General features: G+C 30.9%; 1 protein-coding gene across 20 annotated transcripts in view; it reads right to left on the bottom strand.

The window, feature by feature from the left end:
* Positions 1 to 7699: 7699 nt before the first annotated feature.
* The window catches only part of LOC116431129 (G-protein coupled receptor Mth2), a 61154-nt gene continuing 52647 nt past the window's right edge, over positions 7700 to 16206 (bottom strand). For all 20 annotated transcript variants that reach the window (XM_031986130.2, XM_031986129.2, XM_076374484.1 and 17 more), the window contains 2 exons: positions 11687 to 11867; positions 7700 to 10102 (listed from right to left, as the gene is read on the bottom strand). In XM_031986130.2, the coding sequence (XP_031841990.1) occupies positions 9769 to 10102; positions 11687 to 11867 (515 nt within the window). In that variant the 3' untranslated portion in view covers positions 7700 to 9768. The remainder of the gene's footprint in view (positions 10103 to 11686; positions 11868 to 16206) is intronic.

Raw genomic sequence — 16206 nt, 5'->3', positions numbered from 1 at the left:
GAAGATAAGTGATAACTTAAGGAGATATTTTTTTAAATATATTTGTAAAGTTCGATTGTATATATTACGAAATAGAGTGTAAGAATCCAAATCATTAAGTTTCTATTTAACAAAGACTCTGGGGAATCCAGATCGAAAAAAATAGCAACTTAGTTCATCGAGGTCTTACTGTGTATTTCTATAATATTTCAGGCATAATACATTTATCATAATAATATCAAATCGACATGTTATGTTGCAGGTGTAATGAAACATTTGTAACCATGATAACAATAACAAATTATAATTTACAGTAATTATAAGGCTATCTAACAACTGATTCTAAGAAAACAGTTCACAAAGAACAGATAATATAATTACTTAAATATTCAAAAACCATGGTTTAGTACATTAATACAAAATCCATAAAATATTAATGTAAATAATATAATAAAACATTTTTTCCCAGTATTAAATCTTATTATCAGCATTATCTTTTACAGTATTAGTATTACTAATAGTAGTAATAATATTAATAGAATGAAATCTTATAATTAAGAATAATTTACAGGATTCAAATAATAATCAACAGAATTATCAACCAAGCTACATTTTGAAATGAGTTCCTTCAATTTCAAAAATTTTAAAATCGAACTTTCATACTAAATATTTTCAATATAAAGTGCATTGAATATTGCGTTATAAAAGGATTATTTCACCTAACAGCGTAATTACACCAGTAATAGTACATTAAAAAGAAATTAATTAAAACTTATTATAATCCTACTGCATAGACGTTATAATAGTATATAATTGTAGGATGGCACAATTAAAGTATTAATTTGTCAAGAACATTCATCTCCTAGTGTAAGGTGAAACATTCTTGGTGCTAGTCGAGTTGAGCAAACTTTTATGACGAAGAATGTCTCTTCGCGACGATTACAAAGGCTCGTCGTTCGAGGCCGTGACGATGAGCGATGTAATAAGCTTACGGTTCTTCCTTGACGACATCATCTACTTACACGGGCGAATGAAAGCCTGCAAGCTCTTTCTATCTTGAATTTGTCTTCTCGAAATCCGAATATCGCGTTACTTTCTGGAATCGTTAAAAACCTCACAATACTTGCGATGTTACATGGCTTTTAAAAAGAAATATTTCAACCCTTTGTGGATAAGAATTTTTTGAATTTCTAAAAATCCATTTCATAAGAAACTGAAATATGCATCGAGGTTTTAAACATTAGATAAGAAGAAAATCACTTTTCAATCTACCGTTATATAAATAATAAAACAGGTGTCTAGAAGAACCTTTATTTAAATTTTTCAAGAAATAAAGTACGACAAGTAAACAGTCGTTTTTAGACGCAATTTTGCCATTACCGTTTTTAAATAACCCTATTATTACAGAATAATTTATTTTCCAATTTCTCTAATTACAATAATGAAGAATAATTGTTTTTACACTTTTCTGTAACTTTGAAATGTGGAGTACCCTAATTTTCCAGATTTCCGTTTAATGAAATTATTCATTTAAGAGCTTTCAATGTTTTCGTGGCAATCGTCCGCAAAGGGTTAAAACATTGATATTTGTAATGAATATCATTATTCATTCTTAGTAACACAAAATAAATAGCGAACGAATAAAAAATCAAATATACAGGTGTACCCATAGACTGGTTGGTGTTGTGAATGAACTCTTTGTATGAAAATTCGAGAAATTAATCCACAGCGAATAGAATTTTTTGTGTTGTTATGTACGGAGTTTTCCTGTGTTACATTTTCCTTCTTCTGAATGCAGCATGCTGTTCCAAGGGAACTCGTTCGTATATATAAAAACCCTATCTCCTTCGCGGGGGTCCACTGGCTGGGAAATCCAGGCCGCGCACACACACATACCCGCACCTCCATTTTTTGTGCATTTTTTGGTATACAAAGGCCACGTATAATTATTGCTAGAACCACCCCCTCCCGAATTTCTCAGTGCGTCAAAACCGAGAGAACGCGACTTACAAGTATCTACAACATGATACACATGAACAATTGTACTACATATCTTTCATTCAGAATATATTTAGATAGTTTCCTCTATTTTTGAATTGAGCCTTATTTAGTGATCACATCCTTTGAAGTTACAGTATTAGTGCATTCCCACAACGGTACACTTTTGTGCATCGTAGCACCCAGTGATGAAAGAGACACTGGCCCATCTTCAATCTCCCTGCTGCTAATAATCCCGGTCACGCAATTATGTCGCCAACCCTCGGCACGTATCAGTGTTTTATCTAAAGTGACATTTATTAAAGGAACAAACTGTAAGGAAAACTGTAAGAAAAACTAAAGATATAAAGTAGTTACCTACTAAATAATGCATTGATAATCTCAAATATGAAATATTTCTGCATTAGTGCATAGATTAACATGTTTTCTTTAATCGAAAATTTCTACATATTTTACACTTTATTTCACTTATACGTAGCTTTAACGCTATTTAAAAAAAATAATGTACAATAATTTGTCGTGGTCTGTGGCATTGGATTCACTATTGGGAAAAAAGTATTAATATTTGTTTCTATGAGGTGATCCCATATATAATGTGGTTTTTTATACTTCTTTTATTTTTTAAAATTTAAGATAAACAAAACTGTTTTTAATCTAAAACATATTCTCTTTAATTATCTATAAATTATCTACTCATACTTTATAATTACTTTAAAAAACTTCTATTTATTTTTCTTTTTAAAAATACAAGAAATATAAAAAACCATATTATTTGTGGGATGACCCAATACATCAAATAAATTAAAAAGACATTAAACCGAGAAGAGAATGTTTTAACTGTTATATCGTCTATATCGAATGTCAATATTAAGTTTCGTCTCTCTTCATTTTGTCGCACAATTTACTTCCAAGAATTGATCGTAACTTACTATTCGAGACGTTTAAGTTCTATGGCTGAATAGGTATTATCTTCAGGCAATAACGAAGCTGGCTGTTATACTCGAACATTTCTTATTGGACCAATAGTCTTTGTCTCTTCAAACAAAGTCCAGCTTTTGATCGAAGCTGCGGACGTGACGAGCACTCATTCGTGGTACGAGGGTTGAATGAAAACTAATGCCTGTGATTTCATAACTTCCACAAAAATCGAGCTATTTTAATGAATGAAACATAAAAATACGAATTCAAACTTACCGTTTTCCTTTCATTTTCGTCATCCTTTATTGCGCAACTCTCAACAATGTATAGAAGTTAAATAAAAGAAATAGTAATGTCTATATGTATACTGAAGAAAAGTACTAACTCATAGAACGAAAATTAATATTTTCAAAGCTGTAAACAATTTTGTGTTTCGACAAAAATTTCGAGAAACATATAATTTTAAATAACACGTTGAAGTGGCTATTTATTTTGAATTTTCTAGAATTCATCAATTAATTCATTAAATATAATTTGTTTCTATAAAAATGTAACTGTAATATTTATGTAAATTATTAATTACACAGGGTATGCAAAAATAATAGTAGTTTGATTTAAGTAGAAAAACAATTACAATATGTAAAACAACTGATGTAGATAAAAAGTATTTAATAGGATAAGTAACTTATTTTTAATTACTGAACTATTGTTCAATAAGTAATTATGTATACAACTGCTGGTGATCTCTAATGACCTCGTTGTTGATTTGACAACCTAAAAATAAATAAATAAATAAATAAGTAATATTGTAACTTAAACATCATGACACTAAATAATTTATAATTATTTTTATATATCTTTCTACAAAATAATTATTTATTATTATCTTTGTTACAAGATTCTCATGACAGTCAATGTGTTAATAATCTTTTTCTTGCCACGTTGTTTCTTTGGAATCACCGTCTAGAAGCTTGTGCTGCGCACTGTATAAGTATCTATTTCAAAGTTTCTTTTGTCTACCATTGTAAATCAATCAAACCCATTCGAACGAACATCCGACTGGTTAAAGTGTTTTCACACAGAGCACAACGGACGCGCGTAATTTTTAACCGCTCGCCTAGCCAGGGAACGGAAAAGACTATAAATGGCAAAGAACGTTGTTTTTCTACTTTTTCGCTGTTCCCGAGCAACACCGGTTGTCTGAAATATTCACACGAATTTCCGCCGCTGATGGCCACCGAAACGTGAAATCGTCGTTCCTTGAACAAAGCTATAAACGTTTGACGCATTTACTATCAACCGGAACCGAAAAGTTCTTCCACGGAAACGAAAATAGCTGACTGTCGACGTTTCGCGGATTTGTATTTTTTGTTTAACAAAGTAGTGAACTTGGAATACTTAAATGGTCTTCGATTTAATTTTATTAACGTGTGAATTATCATAGATGTATAGTTCCTGGTCAAAAAATTAGGGCTTCCCATAGTTTTCCAGCGGCAATCATAGAAGTAAAAGGCCAAAATGTAATTAATGTTCATTTCTAGTAATAATATGCATATTATTGTTCATAATGTATCATCATTGAGAATTTATTGTCCAAACAGTGATATTTTTTTAATATTCTCCAGACACGAATCTCATTGAAAATCTCGAGAGTTTACTGAAAACTCTTGTGTATATACACATGATCTACGACTACAGTAGTAGATTTAAAAGCAAAGATTGTTGGAATTTGGGGAAACCATCCCAAAGCCAAAGACACGATCACCAAATGTATAGACAGTATGTCAGAAAGGGTAAATGCTATAATAAAAACAAAGGGGAGAAACACAAATTATTGATATTTATTTATTTATTGTATATGTATGTACATACCTTAATAGTTAATAAAACTTATTATTAAAACTATGTGAAATATAAATACATCGGTTGAAGGAATTAAAGAACGCTGCTGTATATGTGCGTTAGGGGTGGCAATTAAAAAAATTAAATATAATTTACTTATAGTCGAGTTTGGATATAACTCCAGAAAGCTTCTTATATTCCTGATGGTTTATTATTATTGATGTTAGTACACTTAATATACAAATACTGAGAACATCTTATAACAAACCACAAACTAATTAACCCTTTGTCTTCGATAGGCGAATCTTACTCGCCATTTGATTTAAGACAAAAAAAATGATAAAATTAAGAATTCCATATTAAATTTTAAGTAAAGTACCAACATATGATACATAGAAAGGAAACAATTATGTATATCTCTTAATTTCAGTAGGATTTTCCTTTGTGTAAGTTGCAAATGGCTTTATCGAAAATTTATCTGCCAGAAAATAATGAATGTTTGTAATGGAAAGTATTTTCGAGTGCAAATGATTAATTAGGGTGATCTTTTGATAAGTGTAAAGGATTAAAATGAAAATTGGTGATTCAGATGCATTTGATCTTGACTTTTATAGTCTTGTTTATCTCTTGTTCTTGGTAGCTTCCTGAGTGCCTGCAACAGCTTGAAATAGACTTTCGATAGAGTTTGATAGGGCTCCATGGTTGTTGCTTGGTTACTTGTTCTTGTGCAATCCGAAGTAATTTGATGTTGGCTACTCAGTTACGTGTTATAGTGCAAACTAATGTAACTTGATGTAATGCTATGAGAAGGCCAGGAGTAATAATCTAAAGTAAGAGAATTCTGTATCAGATACAATAATTGAAGTAAAAATTATAATTAAATATAAAGATTCTTTTGGCAAGTAAAAACAATTAACAATTATTAATGAAAGGGTAAAGTAAATTAATGTAAGTATTAAATTTATAGGTGTATAATTATTTACAAGAGATACGTAAACCATCAAATTAATATATGTAGTAATGTATTGGTATGTAATTTCTATAAAAATTGTAACAATAGATTATTTTCAGTTTCTTCAGACATTCGTTACAGTATTCAAGTGAAACTACTTATTATCAAAATCATTTCGTATACTCAGTGGTTCGAAGATATCAATAATTGCGAAACAAAAAAATCGAAACCAGTCATTTTTACTGTTGCGGTAATTCCAGTGTTAATATCAAAGACATAATAAATAAAACTATATTAAAAAGTTAATGTGCATATATCTCTCCTTTATATCATTTCCTTTTTATGTGCAGAACTTTACTCTTAAAATATTTATATCTAAATTGTCTCACAGATATATATTCACTTATTCATAGATATGCTGTTAAAAACATTATTTTATTGTGGAAGATAAATGAAACTTTGCATTTGTCATTTTATCAATATTAAACGAGAAAAGGTATGTTTGTGTATATTTTGCAATACTCGTGTAAAAATGAATATATTTTGTGTATTCTATACTTTTTATATTTCATTGTATATAAACACATGTGATTCTCTGTTTACATCCCTTTCCGTTGTCATCATGAAGCAATATTCTGCGAAAGTGACTTCCAATACTAATGCCTATGTACATATGCAATAGAACGTTGATTATCTGAACTAATTGAGAGACAAATCTGCCAGGATATTAGATTTTTTGTATATCCTACCTGAAAAACTAAATTTCTAAGTCAACCAAAAATTAAATAATTTTGAGATGTAAAGTACTTTAAGTCTTTTTAGGCGACTAATGATATTTAATGTATGTTCTAATTGTACCACTACTATTATTCTTTCAGCATTTATAATACAAATGAAATCTGATCGACGACATTAAATAAAACACTATAATGGGACACTTACAGTAGAAAGGATACGTTTTTTTAAATATATGTATGCACATACATATGTGTGTGTGTATTCGTGATCTCGTAGTTTAATTTGAAAAGTGATGCTCTACTACAATATGAGCTATTATAGAATATACATACAATATCCACAATATACATAGGTACCTATGATTGCTCAGGTACCGAAAAATCTATAAAAACAATGAATGGGCTACCATTTTATCCAGGATTGTAATTTTACACAGAAAAATTAATTCTACAAGATCAACACAATTTGTTTATTTTTCCTTTACAAGTCAAATATTTTGTTTCAAGTGAAAGTTTGTTTTTGTGATTAACCTACAGTAAAAACAAGTTTGCAAAAATTTATATACGTTTCTATTATATAGAATATCAAACAAATAATACACGTGATGATTATTTTGACTGACAAGTTGCTTAATTAATAAATAAATCTCCACTTATTCGGCTACAATTCTAAACGTGCTCTACACATCATTCTTTTTAAAAAAAATGGATACATTTTAAAGTCAATAAAATTAAATAAATCTACGATGTACATTTTCATTTTTGGAGTATTAATCTAAATTCTAATTTTTATTAAAAACAATTGATATTCTTCTTTTACAAAATAAAGTTACCAGGTCATTTTAGAAGTCTTTATCCATCTTTATATGGCTTTATACTAAACCAGTATACAATAAACTTTATTTATAAGAAGTATATAAGTTTTTTCAACTATATAATTTCACTGAATAATATATTATTATCACTTCACTAACTAATTGGTACTTACATTAAAAATGTTTAAATACAACACTTTGAAATTAAAACAATTATTGTTCGTACCCTGTAAAATCTGCAAAAACTTCAACAATAACCTGATGCTTTCCATAAATCTCAGGATTCACGCTCACCCTTTCTTTCCTATAAAAACGTTTAAATCTTTGTACCTAAATTATCGATAAATGACATGCTTGACGTCCATTCATAAACAAAAATTATAAAACTCCATACAATAATATACTTAAAAATTCGTTACTCTCACGCTAAATACACAAGGTCAAAAATTTCGTTCATCCACTGCATCATCGATCTTTATTACATCGTTGACTGCGTATAAAACACAAAGTAAAAAAAGGAAACTAACAAATATTACAAAAATAGAGAGATGGAAAGGGACAAGAAGGAAGAAATAGAGAAGAACAAAGTGTTGCAAGGTACAAAAAGCAGAATAGTTTGATCGTTTTCTCAGGGATATTTATGCCTGGTCAGATGTTAAGAACCCGAAACAGTGGTTCCAGCTAGGGATGTTCCGATCTAAGTACTTAAATACGAGTAAGGTACTGGTACTTGTGATTCGATACCGAATACAGTAAGATCTCTCTTAACCCTGCTCCGTTTAATACTGCTTCAATATTACACATATGCAAAAGAATATATTTTTTAATCGCTGTTCTGTTTCACTTTTCCTTATTATTTAATTATTAATGTGACCTCATTTAATGCAGTTTTATTTAGAGCTTGATTCGCGTAGAAGGTATCCCTTAAGTAAGATCTTACTGCACTTTGAGTATCGAAAAAGTGCATTTGTATCGAATGAAACGAGTATCGATACGAATATGCATATTATGTTTACTTTGTACTCATTGTATAATATACTCTTCATATACTTGTATTTCTAGCATTTCCTTTTGTTGGTATTAGTTGGTAATATTCAGAACAGTATATTGTAGTCATAGGTAAATAATAAGAACTTATTTTATAATATTCGTATAACTTCAGTAACAAGTAAATCTTGCTGAAAATGAATTTCAGTTTCGGTTATGAATTATGCGATATAAATTATCAATTTATTAAATAGAAAGCAATCTGTTGATCTGAATAAAGTTAATTTTGTAAATCAGTTTGCTGTATCATCTTCACAACTTAATCCTTTACATCCCTACTTCTTTTTACACTTTCTCTTCGATAGTTTTCTATTCTTTCAAGTGTTTTATTTGAAATGTATTTCAAAAGATAGTTGATTAGGAAATAGTGTAAACAATTATTTTTATTAACACGTTTATAATAACATAAAATAATTTCTAAATGTCTCGACAGGAAAGCACATTTTTTAATAGATCTAATGTCGAGTCACATTCGTCATAGGGGTGCAAAGGGTTAATTGTATCCTCAGAGCCACGCCGATCCAAGAGTGCAAGGGGTGCACCGCACCCAGGCGGCCAAAAACAAATATCTAATATTTATTTGATGCACCTATTGTATAGTTTGAATTATGCAGGGTAGTATAATCATTAATAGAGTATAGAGTGTGACAACGTACTGTCTTATAGCGAAGCAAGGTCTTCGCAATGTCACTTGCATTAAACTCAAGTTTTTAAGGACAGGCCGGTAAACGGTTACGTGAAACTGTCGATATATTACGCTCGTACCGATTTTGATGATTTTTACATATGTTGTTACATAATTTTGATAACCATTTTCCTTTATATGTTGCTCACGGAAGGCTATAGTTTCCGAGATAATTGTGAAAAACTTCTGCTACTACACAGTCGTTGCTACGGCGGTGATTTGCATCAATCAGCCCTCGATCTACTCAGGTTACATGTACTCTTCCCGATAAAAGTTATACTCATATTGAAATGAATTTTGGACAATTACACACTAAATGCCTAACCCCCAGCCCCAAGCAAAACTAGCTTTACCTATACCGATATTTACTATCTGAGAGAAACTCATTCCTATATGTACCAGATAAGGTATGAAACTGTTGCGATTGAGTCAAAACTTTTGTATATGAGTGTACCCATATGAAATTCGAGAAGGTGGTGGCCGACGTGATAACCACCCGGCTATGCTTAGGTAGTTTCACAGACGCGCTTACGTACATAGAATTCAATGTAGTGGTAGTAAAAGTTTTTCGCGATTATCTCGGAAACTAAAGCCTTCCGTGAGCAACATATAAAGAAAAAAGTTGTTTGAAAGCATGTCTCCAACAACATATTTCAAGATGACCAAAATCAGTGCGGACGCAGTACATTGACAGCTTTACCAGTGTTTGCGCCTGGGAAGCAAATATCTTTGCCGCCCCCCTGGGTATCGGAACATCCCCAGTTTCAGTGGACGTTAGATATAGAACCGGATCGGTCAAGGCGCGACGCTATTCGCAAAACTAGAGGTTAGAGTGCTGTTGCTGGCGCTCTGTTTTACTTTGGCCGGATCGTTGAGCGTAGATGTTCCCTGACTGGAGCATTTCTTTTTGTTCTCGAACCCCAACTGTCTTTTCAGGGCCTGGTACACACGCGGCTTCAACACGAACAGAATGAATATCATCACACCGTGAAGACAGTTTATCGCGTCGCTCCCGTAGAATAAAGTTTCCTTCCACTCGTAATCCGTGTATTTGTTCATTAAGGAGGACGCTATCTCTGCGATCCACGTGATTCCCATCACGACGAATAACTTTACATTCATGATCAACCTGATTTAATAAAAAGATTACTTTAGACTGTAATTCGCACGATAGGTTGAAAAGAGAGGTTGCAATACGAATGGCTCGAAGTAATAATAGCCTAACTCTTATTTCTAAGTTCTCGAAAAGAAAAGCTTTTGTGAAATGGTCTTGGATTGGTTAACCCCTTGCCTTATAATAATGTGTCAGACTAGTGATGAAAATTTCAAATCGAATTCGACAAATCTAGGCGTTACTTATCAATTTCTAACATAAATTAAGTATTACTTGTCTATTATTAACCTTTAACCTTTAGAATAAATGTAAACACAAAATAAGTGTACAATTCGTTTCTTTTCCTACTAAATCATTAACGACAAACTTGTTTCATCAAGCGCAGTTGAGAAGTAAATCATAAGACAAAGAGTTAAATAGTAATAGTAAGATTAGTTTGGTTAATTAAATAATATTACAATTACTATACTACTAAGTAATATTATAACTACTAGCGTATGTCGTAAACGTTTTCTTTTCTGAGAAAGATAAGACTTAGACTATCATTATTTTGAGCCACTCATATTGTACGATTTCACGATTGAAAAACAATGGAGTAAGAAATAATATACTTTAGTGTCATTTTCTCACTAATACGTTTATGACGTATTTTATATATTGCATTGCTTTCCAATTCGTTAATTTGACTTTTTCCTTAGTTAAAAATTTTATTGAGAATCTACACAAAATAAAAAAGGAACAATGTTAATAAAATTGCAGTGAAAGTGATTAAAATCCATATGAAATAGGTAATGTATCTGTGAATATACTTTTAATTAACTTACATAGGAAATACTTTAATTAAATCAATTATAATTTCATTAATTAATACACCTGACTTGTGCACTTTAAGTATCTCACTTATTTCCATAATAGTATAATTGCATAGTAAGTTTCTATTTATTTCATAATTAAAAAACTACTATACGATAATGACTTAATATAAAGTGGCAAAAGTCAAGTCTCTAAAATAATAATTCTTCGTAAGATAATTAAAATAATAATTCAAATAAATATGTCCTACAAAAAAATTTCTAATATGCTACTAAATCATTCTTAAGGTATAGATACACTAGCAAAAAATGTCTGACAGCGACATGCAGAAGCGTTACACTTCTATTTTATTTTATCTTATTACTACTGTAAGTGAATTAATACTAGAACTATTAGATGGGTCAAAATGACTCATTCTTGATTTCTTCTTTTTGTAATCATTAAAAAGATAACACCTGTTTCTCTGAGAAATGATTAAAGAAATTGATTTAGCAATGCGCAAATAGAATCTTAAATCAATCAAAGTCTCAATAGATGCATTTTTGGAGTGTCCATAGAGAAATTTCAGAAAGTCCACCTAACTGCTCGCTAGTTTTAGTGTTAAACTCAAAATCAAATGCGTTTACATGCGTCCCGAGAGTCGCTATAAAAAAATGTAGCAAATTGTTTGCCAGTGTATTTGCCCCTTTATACTCAGTGCGCAAGTTTATTTGCCCCTTTATACTCAGTGCGAATTCGTCGATTTTCACTTTGCCCTAGTGTTTAAAGCACAGTCGATAAACTCACTTAGTTTTGTCAGCGTGAAATCGTTTGCTCCTGGGATCCGTTGGGTCGGCCACCCTTCTTATCTCGGCTTTCACCTTACTACAGTGCCTTGACGTGAGAATGAAGAACACCACGTTTGATATCAGCTGTATCGCGACTGGCGCTCTGAAGAAAATCATTTCACCGAACATAAACTGGTCGTCTGTAACATCAATGCGTCTCAGTGAGCAAACATAATCAATAAACCACTATCAATGAATTGTGCTTAACGATACCGGAGCTATAGAACTTCTCAATCTCCTTTCCTTAAATACCGTTTCCGCAATTTTACGTCCCTGTATTCAGTCTTATAGGAAGATTTATCGTTTTTATTTCTCCTGTCTTATTATTTCATACAGCGTTCGTTAGTAGTGTAAACCCAGATGCTCCAATAAAAGAATTAGTTATTAAAATCCCTGTCTTCATTCGTGGAGAGTATTTTTGTATAGTTTTTATGCTATATTTTTTTGATTGAGTGTTTGTATAGGGTAATTCTAGGCGAGATAGCTCGGTCTCATTAAAATTGTTAAATATCTTCAACTCTTTTTAGTGGTATACTGAATCTTCTACAGAGACCTATTTAATAGATTTTCTTATAAAGGTATATTTATTTTCATAAATATCTTTTATTTTTTGTTAGGTGTCAATAATTTTAAGAACCAGAAGAAGTTCGTCCGGGTCCTTAAATCAAACTTTGAACATACAGAAAGTTTTTGTAAAATAATTTTATTTTATTTGATACCCACAGTATGGACATAACTTGTTGCTAACGCCAATTTCATTTATTAAACTAGTGAACTATTGATTGAAATTGGACCTCAATTTATTGCTAACAGGAAAACCGCACGAACTTTTTCCAATATCTAATATTTATGTCATAGTTCTTTTTACGAAAGTGGACCATCTGCCCCAACTTACTCTACTGTATATGAATCGAAGATATAAGATTTTGTTTCTAAATTTTTTGTTGCGCACAATCTAATATTGAGAGTACTCTAGAAACAATTCAGGATTATTGTAGGATGTATTTTATACGAGTAAAAAGGATTATTAACTGTGTAACATGAAAATTTAGCAAGTCATTCTAATTATCTTAATAAAATAGATAAGACTGACCGAAAATAGATAATAATTTGTTGGTGTAATTTATTTATAAGATTTATAACAGTTGTAAGAATATACAAAGAAGCATCAGTTGATCTATTAAAAAATATACAGTTCTTTTTTAAACTTCACAGGGGTAACCTTGAAATCATTGAAATACGACCATTCGGAATCATTTATATGCTTTTTTCTTGTGTCTGCATGTATGCTTATTATTGGAACGCTTAATAAAACATTGTCAGAGGAAATCAGATTTCTCAGAAATTTCCTTAGAAGTTTCGGAGGAAAATAAACAAATTTCGTTTTAAATATCTTGTATGAAAAGGTTTAACAAAGACGTGCAGGAAAAAATATATATATACAGAAAGGATTAATTCTGAAACTGTCAAGGATGAAAGTGTTCGACAGATGTGTAAGTGATTCTTGCATTGACAAAAATAATAATTTTAAGATAATAAATCAAAAATAATAAATAAGAAATTGGTCAGTATCGTGAAATAAGTAGAGTAATTTATGAAAATCTTCTTAATATTCTTTTTACATAGAATTAACCTACTCAAATTTAATTAACTTATTACTTTCTTGCAAAAATTTTTGTCATACTGTTATATTATTGACTGATTCTCAATATAAATAAACGTTAGCGTTTTATTAGAAGAATTAAATACGATTTGAACTTATACCAATGACTAACAGCTGTTTTCATTATCAAATTTCGTTATAAAACCTTATATACAAATAAAACAGAATTGAAAGTTTCACAAAAGAATATTAAAATAAGAATAATAATAAATATTAAATTTAATTATTTCATGATTAATAAAATTAGCAATTATGTATTCACATGAACAAAATAATTAATCTAGTAATGAATAATAAAATAGGTACACTTAATTATAAATTAATTTTCGTTTCGTTTATTAGAATCAATGCCTATTGCTTCACCACCTATGAATCACTTTATACAGCTTGTGTTGAAAAAAAATGTTTCGCGAGAATTCCAAATAATAAAATACAATTGAATGTCCCAACCCTTAAAAATCAGTAGAACCTCTGATAGAAAATAGTTCACAAAAATATTTGATGCATATTTTTTTATTGACTACCAATCCTATTGAGGGGGTGAGAACGATTCTCAAAATTGAGTACAAGAAACATATTTTATTGAATATTATAGAAATGACTTGGGCTAGAAGAACATAGCTAATTTTAAACTACTGTAGTTTTCAATATACTCTCCAATATCTATGCAAGTACCAATTTAAATAATGTGTCAAAAAGAAATACGTTTTCGTTAATGCTCTTTAGTCAGTTGTTAATTTATGTCTCTATGCATTTATGTAGATAAATTAATATATACATATATTCCAATACAAAGTAGTAATAAAGTAGAATTTTAATTTCCATATTTTAAAAAGATAATTATATTTTACATTTTCTCATATTTTGTAGAATACGAAAGTTTTAATAATATAATTAAAGAAATAGTATATAAACATAAATACATTTTCAATAACACTACATTTTAAATAAATGTATTACAATACACTTTGAAAATTAGTCTACAAATTTCTTCAAGCTCCTGTAGTTTCCAAGATATATGGCTAAACGTGTTTCTCACCCCAAATTTCGAGGGTTGTTCCTTCCCCTTCGATATCAATGATGGCCCATAAAAAAATACGTGTCAAATATTGTTGCAAGAACAATTCTCCGCCGAAGTTCCATAAAATCGACAGAGGTCGTTTGAGAACGTAGCCTTATTAAAGGGGAAACTGAATCCACAGAAAGTAAATAAAACCGTTCCGTTAAAAACTTGGATTATCACGAACTACGATGACAATTATAACAGCTTCTTAACTTGAAACAGTCGCTGGATAAGCTAAGGAATTTCCTAGCGTTTCGTTCTTCCCCTTGTTCATTCTCGTTCCGTAATGAGGTATCCTCAACAAAAACTTTCCCCAGAAAGAGTATAAAATAACACTTGCAATTCGACCTTGCAGACAATTATAACGAAGTTCTGCTTTTGCTATTCGATTCAACGAAAGTAGGAAAAGGAAGCAACGAAACAGCCGCAGAACGTTTGGATCATAAAAAACTTAGCCCCCAGTCGTCTTTAACGAGCTGACTCTTAAAGCTGGATTTCGTGCAAAACCATCGTCTACTAACACAAACTAATTAGTGTAATTAGTTGAATGGCCGGCGCTCGTTTAGCGAAACGCCGAGGAAACGTTGCGTGACATGAAAAGCTTAGAACGAACTTACTTGTCGTGGCCAAAATATGTATGTCTCCGCAGGGACTCGTTACGTTTCCGACGTTGACATTTTTCGAATACAGTTTTACTGTTGAATCCTTAGAAATTTGAAAAGGACATCGCAATTGAATATTGTAGGACTCAACAAGATCGTTATCCAGGTTATTGTATAATATATTAAAAATAAACTGCTGGTAAACTCATTTTTATTAATTAAAAGCAAGAATTCTTTGTGCTTAAGAATCGTTAGTCAAGCAACTGTTTGATTGGAATAATAAATCTTGTTTTGTTCAGATTGTTACTTTGTATTATATCTATATTATTACGTATACAGGTACATGATATATATTTTTAAAACATACGTTGATAAATATACAAAATTGACATTTACGTTCTGAATGATTGTTTGTGAAAAAATTTTCGAAGATAACTTTACGTTTTTCATGCCTCAGTGGAGAGACCCATTAAAAACTATTCACAAAAATTAAATAATATTCATATTTCTTAAATTCTGTTTAAAATCTTTACCGCAAGCTTGACTGATTAATAACACACATAAGAAATATAAAAAACGATACATATAAATGCATATAAAGTAAAAATATTGCAAAATAAATTACTTTTAATTCCGACAAGAATATTACAATGTCACAGGATACATCTCCTTATTGCGAACAGAGTGGTTCTAGTTACAGTTTCTCTTCTTCAGACACTAAAAGACTCGGCACACTCGGCATTTAATAAAATCTCACCCCCATCGATCATGGAAGACGTAAGAACTGCCTCAACAAGAGGGAATTTTTTATAGCTTGAAACGAGTATCGCGCTTCTCAGTGGCAATCTCTATTCACGAAACAACGAAATTTCTGCCGTAGAAAGGCTCCGGTGACAGAAGAATGGGACGTGAATAAAAATCCGGCGAAAGCTGCAACCTTAATTCAATATTTGATCTGGAAAAGCGCGAAACCTGCGGCCGTAATTTAAGTTTCCACCGGACGGAAATCTCGGGGGAGCATCCGGGTTGTTCTTTTGCCGGGATTCTCGCATTATGTCGCTTTAATTCCAGAAATTTAAAGACACCCGGGAGGAAAAGGAAGAGGGAAAAGAGGTATCTCCATTCGCCAAGCGAAAATTTGTGGACTGCAC

The sequence above is a fragment of the Nomia melanderi genome, chromosome 2, assembly GCF_051020985.1.
Source record: "Nomia melanderi isolate GNS246 chromosome 2, iyNomMela1, whole genome shotgun sequence".
NCBI lineage: Eukaryota > Metazoa > Arthropoda > Insecta > Hymenoptera > Halictidae > Nomia > Nomia melanderi.
Note: the sequence above shows the minus strand (reverse complement) of the source record. Positions and strands in the feature narration are given on the sequence as shown.